General features: G+C 40.0%; 2 protein-coding genes and 1 non-coding gene across 3 annotated transcripts; 1 reads left to right on the plus strand and 2 right to left on the minus strand.

Annotated features, from left to right (window-relative positions):
* Positions 1-7,075: 7,075 nt before the first annotated feature.
* On the plus strand, positions 7,076-10,648 carry LOC131018441 (phytyl ester synthase 1, chloroplastic-like; the record flags this gene model as incomplete). The annotated part of the gene is made up of 3 exons (XM_057947164.1): positions 7,076-7,313; positions 7,376-7,642; positions 9,014-10,648. Coding segments are annotated over 3 exons (1,956 nt in total), but the record flags the coding sequence as incomplete, so codon positions are not given.
* Positions 10,649-10,981: 333 nt separating this feature from the next.
* Positions 10,982-15,938, minus strand: LOC131017825 (protein SEH1-like). Its single transcript, XM_057946563.1, has 8 exons — positions 15,534-15,938; positions 15,203-15,314; positions 14,883-14,983; positions 13,566-13,643; positions 12,644-12,799; positions 12,172-12,284; positions 11,685-11,811; positions 10,982-11,332 (listed from the first exon to the last, which is right to left on the minus strand). The coding sequence occupies exons 1-8, from the start codon at positions 15,690-15,692 to the stop codon at positions 11,201-11,203; spliced, it is 978 nt and encodes a 325-aa protein (XP_057802546.1). The 5' UTR covers positions 15,693-15,938; the 3' UTR covers positions 10,982-11,200.
* LOC131019248 (small nucleolar RNA snoR104) lies at positions 14,146-14,271 on the minus strand. The gene has a single exon (XR_009100168.1). It is a non-coding gene; the product is annotated as a small nucleolar RNA snoR104 (small nucleolar RNA).
* Positions 15,939-16,395: the final 457 nt, after the last annotated feature.

Genomic DNA, 16,395 nt, shown 5'->3' on the forward strand with positions numbered 1-16,395 from the left:
TAATATGTAGGGCTTTACTTAAATTGGGCCTAAATTAAGAAAGCCCATTAGTAATTAGGTTAAAATTTACAAAGCCCACTCAATTTAGACTGGAAAATCAAATTCTAACTGAGGCTTAAGCCTCAAACGAACAGGTTCTTACTCACCGCCTCAGTGCGCCTCAATTAACTGAGGCGTAAGTTTCTTTTCAATCAACTGAGGCGCCGCCTCAGATGCGGTTTTCTAAAGATTGGAACTGAGGTGCGCCTCAGTTCGTACGCCTCAAACGTTTTTTAAAACATTGGGAGTGGCAGGAAGTGAAGGAAAGCAGACTGATGATGGCATGACACAGGTAGGACTCTCGGGTACTGCCAAAGAAACAGTTACTAATGAGCGTGGGCTTAGTCGGTCGCCTAGGGTGAGACGGTCGGGTCCGGATGAGGAGGACAATGACTTGGTTATTGATAAGGAGGACTCGGATGTGGAAGAAACTTTGGAGATGGAGGCTCCGGATGGCTCGAGTTTGAGCAACCCGGCGAAACAGCTTGGCGACAAGGCTGTTGCTCTTGCTTCTTCGCAGAGAATGTGGACAAAAGCGGGGGTGAGGATTCGTCCATTCCTACTCCTGAGGATATTGCTAGTCGTATTAGTAGGTTACAGGAGCAGGTTAGTCAGGGGATGCAAATGTTAATTGATCAAGCACTGACTAAACATGGACGGGGACGTCCTCCGAAGGGTATGGAGAAGCCGCGGGTACCACTGGCCCCGGAAGATATATAGCATCAAAAGTCACCTAAGAAATGCGAAGGAAATGGGTTATACACCGAGGGATTTTGTTATTGATCATAGCAGAAATGCGAGTTATGGATAATATTGCCAAGGGCCGTTGGTCTGATGATATGGAGTTGGACGACTTCCACACCAATATGGATTTTCCTTATTGCTAGTGATTGTGCGATTGGGTGTAACTATTGGTTTTTTTGCTAGTTTCCTTTTTTCTGTTGTTTGACGAGTTCATTTTTGAATTTCGGGCTCCCTAGTCCGCGTTCTTGTGCTTTCAAGAGCTTTTTCTCTTTTTTTTTTTCTTTCTTTTTTATAAAACTTCAATTTAATATATTGTCTATTTGACTTTTAATTTCATTAACTTGTTTCCTTTTTCTTTTTTCCTTATTGATTCTAGATAGAATATTTAAAACTTTATGTTGTAATTTATGTATTATCTTCTCTATTTTCATTAACTTTCAACATATTTAGAATATTAAACTATATAATTAATAATAATTAATTACGATTTTTCTCTATTTTAGTTAGTTAACTCCACATAATTTATTCTTACAAATTTTACTTCAGTGATAAATCCACTAATTAGAGTTCATTATATAATTTATAATAAAATATGATAAAATAATAAAAATAATAATTAATACGGTTAAACATAAAAAAACTACTTCATCCATCTGCAAAAAATAGTCTCTTTTTGACATTTTTGGGATGTCCACAACAATTAATCTTTTAACAATTTTGAAATTTTTTTATCACGTTATGGGCTCATTTCTCCATTCACAATACAATTAATTATCATTATTAACACTATTTTTTATGTGAGACCCCTTCTTTACTCATAATACGCTCAACTATGTTTTTGTTAAAACTCGTGTCGTCCCCTTCTAGGATTTTTTTTAATGGACAGAGAGAGTATAAGTTAGATGATCTCATCCTATCTCTAAAGTCTAAAGGGGCAACATACAACATCTCACTTGAGCTTTGATTCATTCACCTTTTATTAAGGCATGTTTTGAGCAAAGCTACAATTTCCGTTCCAACTAAAAATTTTCCACATCTAAAATTTATCATCACAATCTTTATGTGAGGCACAAGCAAATGTGGCAAAGCTGCTTTCCTCAACAAACAAACTTCCTCTCTTCCCAAAACTTGGACTTGTGCAAACACTTGAGTGAATGAATGAATAGTGTTGATAACTCCCATCAAAATCTGCAGCTAAATCCCAATGCAAGCAAACACGATGATGAGACTCTGCACATCGCCTCCGACCTCGCTGCACAATCCAAGACCGTCGCACAAGTCATCGAAAAACCCCGTCAAAATTCGCCTTGAAGCAAACTTATTGAAGTGTGATGCATTTATCTAGAATATTCTAGGTGAGAATAAGCTATGAATATTCTAGAGAATTCACCACTAGCTAGATTAATCTAGAGTATTCTAAATAATACTAGGACAAGAATGAGTATTCTAGAGATTAGATATTTTCTATATAGTATCTAGAGAATTCCTTAAGTGGATGTTAGTAGAGAATTCTAGATACAAGTTAGTGTAGTGGGATCTAGAAAGATCTTCCCACACCTATAAATAGAGCTCTTGTGAGTCATTTGTAACCAATCTCAACAATCTCACATAATCAAAAACATCTCAAAAACATCACTCTATCTAATATTATCTAAGTTCTTTGGAGACAAGAGCTCCACTCTAAAATCATTATCTCTATCTTCTACACACACTACACTCACAATATTCTCTACACCACTTCACTACAATCACTCACCACACTCAAACCACTATATAATCACCTCCATTTTCTAACAAGTGGTATCAGAGCTTGTTCGATCATAAGCGGGCGTTATGGCGTCGTCAAGTCTCTCCATCACGACTCCAATATTCAATGGAGAAAACTATGACTATTGGAGTGTTCGTATGAAGACTTGCCTTGAATCCCATGATCTTTGGGATGTCATTGAAGAAGGAATCACCATGCCGGGAGAAGATATCGACAAGACATCCTCATCCGAGGTACGTAAGAAATTAAAGCAACAAAATGCTAAAGCTCTTTATCTTCTCCAACAATCTGTTAGTGATTCTATCATGGCAAGAATTATTCGAGCCACTACTGCAAAAGAAGCTTGGGATATCCTTAAGGAGGAGTTCCAAGGAAATGTTAAAGTTCGAACCATTAAACTACAAAGTTTAAGGCGAGAACTAGAGAATCTTAAAATGAAAGATTCAGAAGCCGCAAAAGATTATTTCTCAAGAATAATGGAAATAATCAATCAAATGCGGTCATACGGAGATAACATCTCCGATGAAAGGATCGTACAGAAGGTCTTAATCAGCCTTACCGAGAAGTATGATCCAGTAGTGGCGGCGATTGAAGAATCAAAAGATTTATCAAAAATGTCCGTCGCGGAGCTGATGGGTTCCTTGGAAGCACACGAGCAACGATTGAGTAGGCGACATGAAAGTTCACTTGAGAGTGCCTTTCAGTCCAAACTCAACGTTAGAGGCAATAAGTCAAGGAGCGGCGGAATTTTTAAAAGCAATCACAAGGAAGGAAGCTCCAGCAACAAGAAGAGCAAGGCAAATTTTCCACCATGCGGAATTTGCAAGAAGACAAATCACTTGGAGAAGGATTGCTATCATCGAGGAAAGCCACAGTGCAAAAACTGCAAAAGGTTCGGGCACGTGGAAAAAGATTGCAGAGATAGAAGAAATCATCAAGCCAACTATTCAGAAAATCAAAATGAGAAGGAGTACATGTTCTATGCATGTCACTCGGCAACGGAAGCAGGAGAAGAAGAATGGTACATCGATAGCGGATGCAGCAACCACATGACATCCAACGAGACCATCTTTCGTGAGTTAGATACTTCAGTCAAGACGAAGGTGAAGATGGGCAATGGAGAACTGGTGGAGACGAAAGGGAAAGGTACAATTGCCATAGAAACTAACAAAGGTACGCGATTTATTAGAAATGTTCTCCTAGTACCTCGTCTTGCACAAAGTCTATTAAGTGTTGGCCAAATGATGGAAAATGGATATGCCCTCCACTTTGAGAAAGATTCTTGTCGAATTTACGACAAGAAAAATAACCAAGATATTGCAGTAGTAAAAATGGGAAAAAATAGAAACTTTCCCATTCAATGGCAATATCCACAAAAGGCAATGGTGGCTCAACTCGACGATACGAGTCTATGGCACCGGAGATTTGGGCATTTCAACCTAAATGCCTTGAGGCTACTTCATCAGAAAAATATGATGAGAGATATGCCTCTTCTAAATGAAAGAGAAGGTGTATGCGAAGGATGCATGATCGGAAAGCAACACAGACAACCATTTCCAACGGAGAAAACATGGCGAGCCAAGGAGATACTAGAGCTTGTCCACACCGACGTTTGCGGTCCAATGCGCACACCTTCAGTAAACCAAAACAGGTACTTCATACTCTTTATTGATGACTACTCTAGAATGACTTGGGTATATTTTCTCCAAGAAAAATCAGAAGTCTTTAGAATCTTCAAGAGATTTAAGAACTTTGTGGAGAAACAAAGTGGTCGCAAAATAAAGAAACTGAGAAGCGATCGAGGTACCGAATACAACTCAAAAGAGTTCGACAAGTTCTGTGAAGATGAAGGTGTGGAGCATCAACTAACGGTGGCCTACACTCCACAACAAAACGGCGTGTCGGAAAGAAAGAATCGAACAGTCATGGAGATGGCGAGATCCATGCTGGCGGAGAAAGGATTACCAAAGAAGTTTTGGGCAGAGGCAGTATATACATCGGTCTACCTACTCAACCGATGTCCAACAAAGGCCGTGCTAAACAAGACGCCGATCGAAGCTTGGTCAGGACAAAAGCCTTCAGCCAAACATTTGAGGGTCTTTGGAAGTATCTGCTACATCCACATTCCCTCAGCAAGAAGACACAAACTGGAGGACAAGACGGAGAAGGGAATCTTCCTCGGCTATAGCTCTAAATCCAAGGGGTATAGAATCTACAATCTTGAGACCAAGAAGCTGGTGACAAGTCGAGACGTGGAATTTGACGAACAAGCCTCTTGGAATTGGGAGACAGAAAGTGTTGAAAGGCAGACAACAACTACACTCCTAAAAGAAGTCACAGAACATGGAGAACAAGATCAACAAAGCCCACCAAGGTCCTCTTCAGAAGCCAATACCTCAAGTGGATCCGACTCAGACTCCTCACCAGACTCTCCACCTTTTCGGGTAAGAACTCTAGAAGATTTATATGAATCCACTGATTTATATGAGATATGCAACTTTTGTTCTTTGGAGCCAAGTAACTATGCAGAAGCATCCAAAGAGAAAGTTTGGATTAAAGCAATGGAGGAGGAGATACAAATGATAGAAAAGAATGATACTTGGGAGTTGGTGGATCTTCCAAGTGACAAGGAAGTCATTGGAGTCAAATGGGTGTTCAAGACAAAGCTGAATCCTGATGGTTCGATCCAGAAGCATAAGGCAAGACTTGTCGCAAAAGGATACGCTCAAGTACCAGGAGTCGACTACACAGAAACGTTTGCTCCAGTGGCACGGATGGACACAATTCGAGCACTCATAGCTCTGGCGGCTCAAAAGAGATGGAAAATCTATCAACTTGATGTTAAGTCGGCATTTCTCAATGGAGATCTAACAGACAAGATATATGTGGAGCAGCCAGAAGGATTCACAAAGCAAGAAGGCAAAGTTCTTCGTCTCAAGAAAGCACTCTATGGGCTCAAACAAGCACCACGAGCCTGGTACAGCAAAATAGACGGATATTTCACCGGTCAAGGATTTAGGAGGAGCAAGAACGAAGCAACTCTATACATCAAAACTCTAGGTACGAACATCCTGATTGTCTCTCTTTATGTTGACGACTTAATTGTCACAGGAAATAACACAAAATTGATCGAGGATTTCAAGAGAGACATGATGAGCACCTTTGAGATGACGGACTTAGGATTAATGCACTATTTTCTCGGAATGGAGATAAGTCAAGAGGAAGAAGGCATCTTCCTATCACAAAAGAAGTATATTGAAGATATGCTCAAGAAGTTCAAGATGCAAGACTGCAAGCCAGTGGTTACACCTCTCATTCCAAATGAGAAGTTGAAGAAAGAAGATGGGTCAAAACCGACGGATTCTACAAAGTATCGAAGTTTGATTGGGAGTCTACTATATTTGACGACAACAAGGCCAGACATCAAGTATGCAACAAGCCTTCTATCCAGATTCATGGAAAGTCCGAAGGAGACCCACTATGGAGCAGCAAAGAGACTTCTCAGATACCTGCAAGGTACGCTCAACTATGGTATCTGGTACAAACCAAAGTCTGACTCACAGATCAGTGGATATAGCGATAGTGATTGGGCTGGATCGCAAGACGACATGAAAAGCACCTCAGGCTATGCTTTCAAGTTTGGCTCAGGAATTTTTTCTTGGGGATCAAAGAAGCAAGACTCAGTTGCACTATCAACAGCAGAAGCTGAGTATGTTGCAGCAGCCGAAGCAGCATGTCAAGCTATATGGCTTAGAAGAATACTAGCGGATATGGGCGAACCGCAAGACTCATCGACAGAGATCTACTGCGATAACAAGTCAGCTATAGCAATGGCTAAGAATCCAGTTCAGCACAATCGCACCAAGCACATCGACATCAAGTATCACTTCTTGAGAGATGTTGAAGCAAAGAAACTTATCGAGATGAAGTATTGTCCAACAGAAGAGCAGTTGGCGGACATCTTCACAAAAGCACTGCCAAGGGACAGATTCCAGTTTCTACGAAGAATGCTTGGAGTAACCGATAAATGCATCAAGGAGGAGTATTGAAGTGTGATGCATTTATCTAGAATATTCTAGGTGAGAATAAGCTATGAATATTCTAGAGAATTCACCACTAGCTAGATTAATCTAGAGTATTCTAAATAATACTAGGACAAGAATGAGTATTCTAGAGATTAGATATTTTCTATATAGTATCTAGAGAATTCCTTAAGTGGATGTTAGTAGAGAATTCTAGATACAAGTTAGTGTAGTGGGATCTAGAAAGATCTTCCCACACCTATAAATAGAGCTCTTGTGAGTCATTTGTAACCAATCTCAACAATCTCACATAATCAAAAACATCTCAAAAACATCACTCTATCTAATATTATCTAAGTTCTTTGGAGACAAGAGCTCCACTCTAAAATCATTATCTCTATCTTCTACACACACTACACTCACAATATTCTCTACACCACTTCACTACAATCACTCACCACACTCAAACCACTATATAATCACCTCCATTTTCTAACAAAACTCAATCCGCTTATCGCCTCCGACCTCGCTTCACAAGTCATCGACAGTAGCCGCTGCAACGAGGGAGAAGGAACTGAAGCCCCTGTGGGACGACGGGTACGGGACTCAGACAGCGAGGGACTACATTCAAGCAAGTACTAAACTTATGATCAACTCCGATGGCGGCCCGCCTCGATGGTTCTGCCCCAGCGAAGCCGGCCCACCTCTCCACAACTCTCCTCCTCTCCTCTATTTGCCTGGTACTCAAATACACAAATTAAGTGGAGCAATTATTGGAGGTTGTTAATTTGGTGAAATGCAGGGATCGACGGTGTGGGGATGGGAATGGTGTTGCACCACAAGGCGATGGGGAAGGTGTTCCGAGTGCGGTGCATGCAGGTGCCGACGGAGGATCGGACGCCGTACGAGGAGCTGGTGGAGTTTGTGGGAGAAGCCGTGGAGGCGGAGCATGCTTCGTCTCCGGACATGCCTATATACTTGCTTGGTGACTCCTTCGGAGCCTGTCTTGCTCTCTCTGTAGCTGCTGCAAATCCTGCTCCAGATATAGTGCTCATATTGGTCAATCCAGGTTCCCGTCATCAACCAACTCAGTATTTTCCATAAAATATCCCGAACTTTCATTTTCTACTAAAAAATCCCGAACTTTCAACTTTTTCCATAAAATGTCTCGCTATATAAAATTTGGTGACAGAAAGATAACTTATCTCGCGTGGATGAAATATTTTGAAAATCTTCGTTGTTGAAAAACCATATTAGGAACCACGGTTGGTGGAAAATGTTGAAAGTTCGGGATTTTTTGTCACCTTTTCATTACCGAATTTTATATAGCGGGATATTTTATGAAAAAAGTTGAAAGTTCGGGACTTTTTAGGAGGAAATGAAAATTATGAATATTTTATAGAAAATGCTGAAAGTTCGGGACATAAAACACTATTAATCTTTATTAAAAATATTTATTTTTACTATTTTACCCTTGAACATGTAGCACTAGGAATATATTATGCCAATCTTAGCAAATGCACAAATTAACGTGCAAGAATAAATTAGATCAATTTTGAGTTATTCCACATTAGCACCGCCTAATTACACGTTAAGTGTGTATTATTTGCATTTCGTATAAACATAAACATGAGCTAAACTAGAAATATTGACGGTGACGGCGGTAATGACTGCAATGACACCAACGACAGCATACAATAATTTGAGAATAGACAACGAGTTTGGGAATAATTGAGAAATATACAATGAATTTGGGGGAGATTGGGGGAAGAGTATTGTGTTTGGAGATTGTGGGGAGTGCTTTTAGAATTTAGTCTTTTTTTATTATTTATAATTTATTTTATAATATACGTATTCCCTACATTTCATTATAGGGGCACAAAATTTTTGATTATACGATTTAAGGAAAATTTATAAATTAGTTAAAGGTGACAGCGGCTACACTTTTACCCTTGAACATGTAGTAGGAATATATTTTGCCAATTTTAGTAAATGCAGGTTTTCACATTCAAATGATGCACGAATTAACGTAAGTAAATTAGATGAATTTTAGGCTATTACACAGTCGCACGGCAAATTACATGTAAATGTGTATTTTGTGTAAAGATAAACATGAGCTAAAAAATAGAAATTTTGACAATAGAAGCAGTAGTGATTGCAATAACATCAACGACAACAGACAATAATTTGAGGATAGACAAAGATCGAGTTTGTAAATTGGCTAAGTGTGGTAGAATTTACATTTTTTAAGAGTTAATTTTGTCACTTACAAAATACTATACCACTTGTAACGGGTCAACCTAAAATGAAATACAAGTCACTTTTAGTGAGGGAAACGGCTGAAGAATTTATTAAGAATAAATATGTCTTCTTTTTAATATGAAAAGTGAGTAGTAGTTTTTATGCATTTTTAAATGTGAGCAAGTATTATACATTGCAGCGACGTCGTTTGATAGGTCACAGCTCCAGCCACTGCTCCCCTTTCTCGAGATCATTCCTGAGAAGTTACTCCCTTGCTTTCTGGCCGCCACCTGCGGCGATCCCATCAAGATGGCCAGCGTCTCAAACGCCGCCAAAACATGGATCCCTCCTGCAAAACACCTGCAGAGGCTCCTCCACGACCTCTCCTCTTTAGCAGCCGGCATTTTCAGCCTCACCGATATCCTTCCAAAGCAAACCTTGCAGTGGAAGCTCAAGCTCCTCAAAGCCGGCGCCGCCTCCTCCAACTCCCGCCTCCACGCCGTCAAAAACGAGACCCTCATCCTCGCAAGCGGCCGCGACTCCATGCTCCCGAGCAAGGACGAGGCGCGGCGCCTCTCGTCCTTGCTCGCCAACTCCAAGGTCCGTTTCTTCAGAGACAACGGTCACCTCCTCCTGCTGGAAGACGGCATCAATCTCCTCACCGTTCTCAAGGGCAACCACATGTACCGCCGCTCCCGACGCCGCGACGCCGTCGCCGACTTTCTGCCCCCGAGCAGGTCGGAGTTCAACTACGTGTTCGACCACCTGCTCGGGGCGCTGCGCTTGGCCGTGAGCCCCGTGATGCTGTCGACCCTCGCGGACGGGGGTGTTGTGCGGGGGCTGGCGGGGGTGCCCGACGACGGCCCCGTGCTGCTCGTGGGCTACCACATGCTGATCGGGGCGGAGATCACCACCATCGCGGAGGAGTTTCTGCGGGAGAAGAGAGTGATGGTTCACGGCCTGACTCATCCATGGATATTCAGCAAGGACATGGAAGCAGCTCTGCAGGAGACCTCAGGGTTCGATTACTTCAAAGTGTTCGGAGCCATACCTGTCTCGGCAGCCAACCTCTGCAGATCACTGCAGGCGAAGTGCCACGTGCTGCTCTACCCGGGCGGGGTGAGGGAGGCGCTGCACCGCAAGGGGGAGGCCTACAAGCTCTTCTGGCCGGAGGAGCCGGAGTTCGTGAGGGTGGCGGCCAAGTACGGCGCCAAGATCGTGCCGTTTGGGGTGGTCGGGGAGGATGATTTGCTCGAGTTGTTCCTAGACTATAACGATCTCATGAAGATCCCATTTCTGAACAAGGTGATCAAGAGTGAGAATGATAACATGCCTAGAGTGAGGGCCGGGAAGGAGGTGAAGGGGAAGATCGCGGAGCAGTTCTTCTACGTGCCGGGGTTCTACCCGAAGGTGCCCGGCCGCTTCTATTTCCTGTTTGGGAAGCCGATGGAGACGGAGGGGCGGGGGGAGCTGCTGACGGACAGGGTGAAGGCCAAGGAGTTTTACCTGCAGTTGAAGTCTGAGGTTGAGAGATGCATGGCTTACTTGATAGAGAAGCGTGATGCCGATCCTTACCGCCGTCTTTCGGATAGGTTGTTGTACCGTGCTGTTTCGTCTCCCGCTCATCAAACTCCCACGTTCGAGCCCTGAAGCGTCTTACCAACTGAGCTGCATCTGATTACGATGATATGGCTATGAGGGGATTCAAATATGTAATAAGAGTTTCTGTTGTTGGAAGGTTTAGTGCTTGGTGTGCTTTCTTCATTCAGTCATGGAACTTGGTGTCTAATTTCTTCCTCAAATTAATAAGGTAGTTCTAATGAGATTATTGCTACTTCTACTCTCCTTTTTTATTCCTTTCCTTCTTTTTTTGTGGGCTAAATCATAATTTACGTTCAAACGCAGGCTCAAATGTCACTGCCGGTGCAGCCTGGTCCCACCCTTCTATTTGATTATTACGCCATAAGTTTAATTAATTAATTAATTAAATTGTCATTTGAGTTTAATTAAAATAAATTCTAATTAAAATTGAACCCCTACACAATTTTATGCAATTTTATTTTTATCTAAAGTTGGAAAACATGAAGCGCCATGTTTGGACATTAGAGTAAGATGGTTCAAACATCTTAAAGCTCTAAAACAGCAGTGCATCAATTACCCCTTCAAATTTGAAAATGTGAGCACTCAATTGTCAAAGAAGTCTCTATGAAATAGTGAAATACTAACAGCACCTGTTCAAACTCAGCTGGAAAAAATTTACTTAAATATACAGATGGGCAACAATATATCTATAGCATTACAGTTAATAAGAGGCACGCATACAATCCCAGAGCTCAACACCAACAGAATAGTTTAGTGAGCGTCGGAATGATGGGCGAGAGCAGGACTAACTAGGTGGTGCCAGAACAGCTTGCTCGTGCCACGCCCCGTTTAAGTTCGACTGCCACAGCCTCACCATGCCATCGCTTCCCGTGGTAGCCAGTGTCATTCCGCTCATATCCCATTCCATTTCCGACACCTATTCACCCAAATATATTACTATTACCATCTACATATATAAACAAACTGATTTGCTTGGAATCTACCTACATTGACCTAGACATTTATTTGATCTCACATTGAGCAGGTTTGGTTTTATCTTCACTGCCAAGTTTCAATTTTTAGTATTTCCAGCATAAATTACTAAGCCCTTTGCAACCAAGCCAAATGTGTTTGGAAATTGAGATGTAAGTATATATCCCCAGTCGTTTACCTTTGAAAGAAATCTTTTGTTGTTCAATTTGTTATTTTCATCAACACTGCCAGCATACAGCCTTTTATTAAGTACATATCACATATACTAGGGGCATCGAGGGGTCAAAATCAAATACCTCATTATCATGACCAGCGAGCAGGGCAACCCTACGCACTGAAAGTCTCCCGTCATGATCAGGGTTTGACCCTAGGTGCCAGATTGATATTCCTTTCTGAGTCGCGACAGCTATCAGTTCATAAGGCCTGAAAAAGAACAAAGCAATCATCTATCAACATTTGAAAAGACGCTCATCCATATACAAGGAGAACACTGTATATCTGTGTGCGTACAGTTGTATGTTCTATCTTTTTAAAATAGTTTCATGCTCCTTGTTTTCCGTAACTCAAATACATGTTTGTCCATGCTTTCGGAGCACGATATATCTTTACCATACCCATCCCTTACAACTTCGTAACAAACTTTTATTTCTCAATAATTAATACGTAGAAATCAATAACAAAGGGGTAGCAGAAGCTTTCTTATCTACCTTCCATCTACAAAGTGGAATTAGTAAGAGAAATTAATAACAAGGGCAAGATAGGGAGTACTTCATATCTTGGTACCTTCCGATATTTGGTGCCCAAGCAACTGAAGAAACTTGATCACCCTTGTCCTCAGGTAAAGAAAGCTCTGCAACTGGAAGCCATCTTTGATGATCTAGATCAAACTCCCAGACCTGTCGAATATACAATACAACTAAATTTCATATCTCCAGATATATACAGATCACAGAACCAGGTAGATTCATTTAATTAGCACCAAACTAGCATATTAGTGACTGAACACCCAAAGATAACTACAGTATATCCATATTTGTAATAAAACTATTTGTCTACTCTACAGCAAGCGTAATAAGAAAATAAATTCATAAGGAGAAACCAGAAGTTGTTATATATAATATTCTTCAAAAAAGTTCTTAATTTAATAGTGCCATTCACTATAATACGGCAATTAACTAAAATCCTCCCAGCTTAATAGAGTTCACTGAAAAGTGATGCAACAGGTATATTCAGCAGGAAAAGAAGAAGCCTGTACCTTTGCAGAATTTAACGTTGGAGTGTTTGAACTAAAGCCCAAAACAAAACTTGATTGTTGGACTTCACTTCTTTGTGGATTCCATGAAACAGACGCAGATAAACTGGAGACATTCCCAAACTTGGACACCAGATCAATCACATTTTGAAACTCAGCCTATATAAGTTGAAAAAAAAACTGAATTAATAGGTCCAGTGAAAAGTAATAGATCTAAAAAACCTGCACCAGCATACTTCACAAATACTAATTGGCAGAAAGATCAATGCAGCTAAATTTGAATGAAATATTTTTTCAGCTAAGAAAATATTGCGCATTAAAGTTAAACTTAATTCCAATAGTTGTTACTCCAGTCTCCAGCTATCAGGACAGTACCTCAGAAAAATGTGTAACAAAGTTCAGAAAACCAGAAATTTCTATGAGATACACATATTAAGAGTTAGCCCAGTCACAAAGCTACACAAACAATGTTATAAGATCAAGATGTCTGTAAATTTATTGGATTAAATTGAGAAGAATCCTTGACAACATATTAGGTTTCATGCATGAGGCATTTGGATCTCATAAGAACATAGAAAAGCACGAGAAGTCTCTTAGTTTTGAAAATCTTTACAGATTTGTTTAGTTTGACCATATAAGGAGTATAAATGCCACACTGTCGTATGAGCTGCATTCTTTCATCCACACTTATTCTCAAAAAAGAAAATTTAACAACTTATGAGATCCAATTCCAAAACCATCTCACAAGATATAGAGAAGAAGAAAACTTCAAAGGCTTGTTAAGTATTATATGGTACCTAACATGCGCACCAACCATGGTAGAAAATATCCAAATGCATCATGAACAAAAACAAAGTATTAAAGAGATGGAACATTTCAAGCAGAATTACATACACCATACAACTTTAGATAGCAAAAGTGGAACCTGAAGCTGCCACTTCTCCAGTTCAAGCGTATCTAGGAGCTCATATATTTTTACTTGTCCGTCAGAATATGCAGCAACCTGTGAAGGAAAGAGTCAGTAAAGACTGATGTTCAAAGCAGATCATAGGCATTTCATCATTCTCAAAATTGTCTAGATAGTTAGTTTCTCATAGATATATACAAGTAATATATACAGACTTTCAGTTTCAATGAAGAAGGCTTCTGTAGATAAACAAGGAAAACTCAAACACTGACATGCTGGAATGAATTATCTATCAACTAGTCATCATAATATTATACTGCGCATTCATTGACTCTATCAAAAATTAAAAAAGAGAAACAAAAGCTACTATAGTAACAAGGAATGCAGGTCAAACCCCAGAACTGGAACACAACTCCAGAGTGACAACTAGTATTTAATATCAAGGGCATCTGAAGCATTTCAGAACCTCATTCCAAAACTGCATTTCTTCTTCAATTACAATAGTTTATTCTTGCATATTTCTACTGGTTTTTTCATACAAAACATATTATTTGTCTTGGAAAATTAGTTTCTGAACTCACTCAAACCTTAAAATGACTCATATATGCACTACATCTTCAATTTGCAGAGCTGATTCACGCAGTGCAACTATTCAAGAAGCTGAAGTGCAAGGTTACTTTAGGAAGATTGTATCGGCCAGCATCTAAGCTTGTAGATGCCCCCCTTCTTTCCTTCCATCATCAAATATCCTCTCACGCTCTAACTTAAACTACAACAAGATTATTTGTGTCTCAATTCTGTGCAGGCAGAGCCTGTAATTACTAGCTCTCAATGTCCACGTTCACAAGGATAAGCATAGATAAATGATTACGATTATTTAAGACAAGTCAATTGAGGCTGCAAGATGCACACACTAGAACTTGGGACTGGAATCAGATGGGAGTCAGGCACACTTAGGTCAGTTAAGTTTGTTACCGCGTGTTGCTGTATATGATTGGTTCTTGCGTTTGTTCTGTTCCTTTGCACTCATTCTGTTTTTCTGCATTATCACCACCTTTACTCAATCACACTACTTGTCGTTATAACCTATAAACTTTTTAAAAAGACCATATTTCAAACAAGCATCTAACCATAAGATTCTATAAGAGTTAGTTTAGCATACGATGCTTGACAAATAATTACACTTAGTCTGTTCCACTTGATTTTGAGTTCTCAGAAGAATCTGAAATAATTTAGCACCATAATGCACACAAAGCGACTAAGTTCAAAAATAACAAACAAGATCCACCACCACCACACAATGTCAATTCCAAGCAATTAATAATTAACACTAACCAATTTCAGACATGTTTGACCACCTCCAAATTGAACGTCTAGTACTTGACTCGTGTTTCTGTCAAAGCATTTGCACATCTTCCAGTGAGGGTCCTCAGTATCTAAAGGATAAAAAATACAAATATATTATATTTAGCCTCTTTTAACATAATAAGAGGGGGGGGAAAAGCACAACATGGAGATGAAAAATTAGACAAGCACAATTGACGGGGCAAGATTGGGAGAAATGCAGAAAAAAATGAGCAACTCCCACTTATTCCTCATAATAATTAGCATATAGACCTAGGAGGCATCCACTAACTGGGAAGTTTAGCAACTACCTTCCATGACCTCCTCCCACAATGACAAATTCCCATCTTCACTAATGCAAGCAACCGCATCCCCGTATTCTGGCGGAGCCCAGACCACTTTCACAATGCCGCAATTTTGTGCCTATTTACGCAACCAAACCATAACATGCCAAATGCCATCAGGAAAAAATTAAAAAACATAAATACACATGAAAACCACATCTGCATTTCAACAGAAAGTGCTCAACATACTGTAAAATGACCTAATGAAGTATCCCACCAATCCAACTCAAAATCATTATACCAAAACACCGCAAAACAAAAACATACTCAGCGGGAGAAAGAGAGCAAATACACTGACCTTAAATCTGGAGGTACAAGTAAAGTTTGAAGAAGCTGGATCAGTTGAATCATAAACGGCCAACGAACCATCAACGAGTCCAGCAACCAATCTCTCGCCGCTGTAATTCCAAGCTGTGCATCTTGTACCTTTATCAAGTACCAAAATGGACTTATCCATCTATATTTCTAGCTATAAATCGATCATAAAACGACTTAGAAACCGGAAACGCGGTCTTATCATGCAATCCAAGAAGCTGGAACGAATTGGGGATGAACACTCTACTAGAGCGCGGTCTTAGTTTCTAAAACCCTATTTCAATTTGGGGGTTTTGGAATATTTATTTAATTAAATTTAATTTCCCCCTAAATAAAACTTTAGCATGGGCTTCAGTTCTTTAACCCGGCCCATCATGAAGAAGCCCACACTGATTTCTCAAGCGGTCAAGCCACACTTAATAAAATCCAAATAAATTAATTTTGTTAGTTTTAGGACTTCGCCATCTCCATTTATTATTTTATCTTTTTCTATTTACTCTTTTCATGCATTGTCAATTTTCAATAGTCATGGAATTTTGCACTTATCTACATTCCAACATGTCCCATTTCTGGAGCTTCTTCTTTTTTCTTTTTCTGTCGGATTGATGAGTTTTCAGGGCCACATGTAGTATCAGATATCACCCCAATTATTGTTTGGGTGCATTTGCTTTGATAGAAAAAGTTTGAAAAATTATATTTTCCATCATTTTCACATGTTTTCTAAATGGATAATTTTCTCCGGTCATATTAAAAAATTATTTGGGCAGCCTCTTTTCACTCATTTTCTCACAAATGTTGGATAATATTATCCTAATGGGAGGGTGTGAAAATATTTCCAACATTTC

The sequence above is a fragment of the Salvia miltiorrhiza genome, chromosome 3 (genome assembly GCF_028751815.1).
Source record: "Salvia miltiorrhiza cultivar Shanhuang (shh) chromosome 3, IMPLAD_Smil_shh, whole genome shotgun sequence".
NCBI lineage: Eukaryota > Viridiplantae > Streptophyta > Magnoliopsida > Lamiales > Lamiaceae > Salvia > Salvia miltiorrhiza.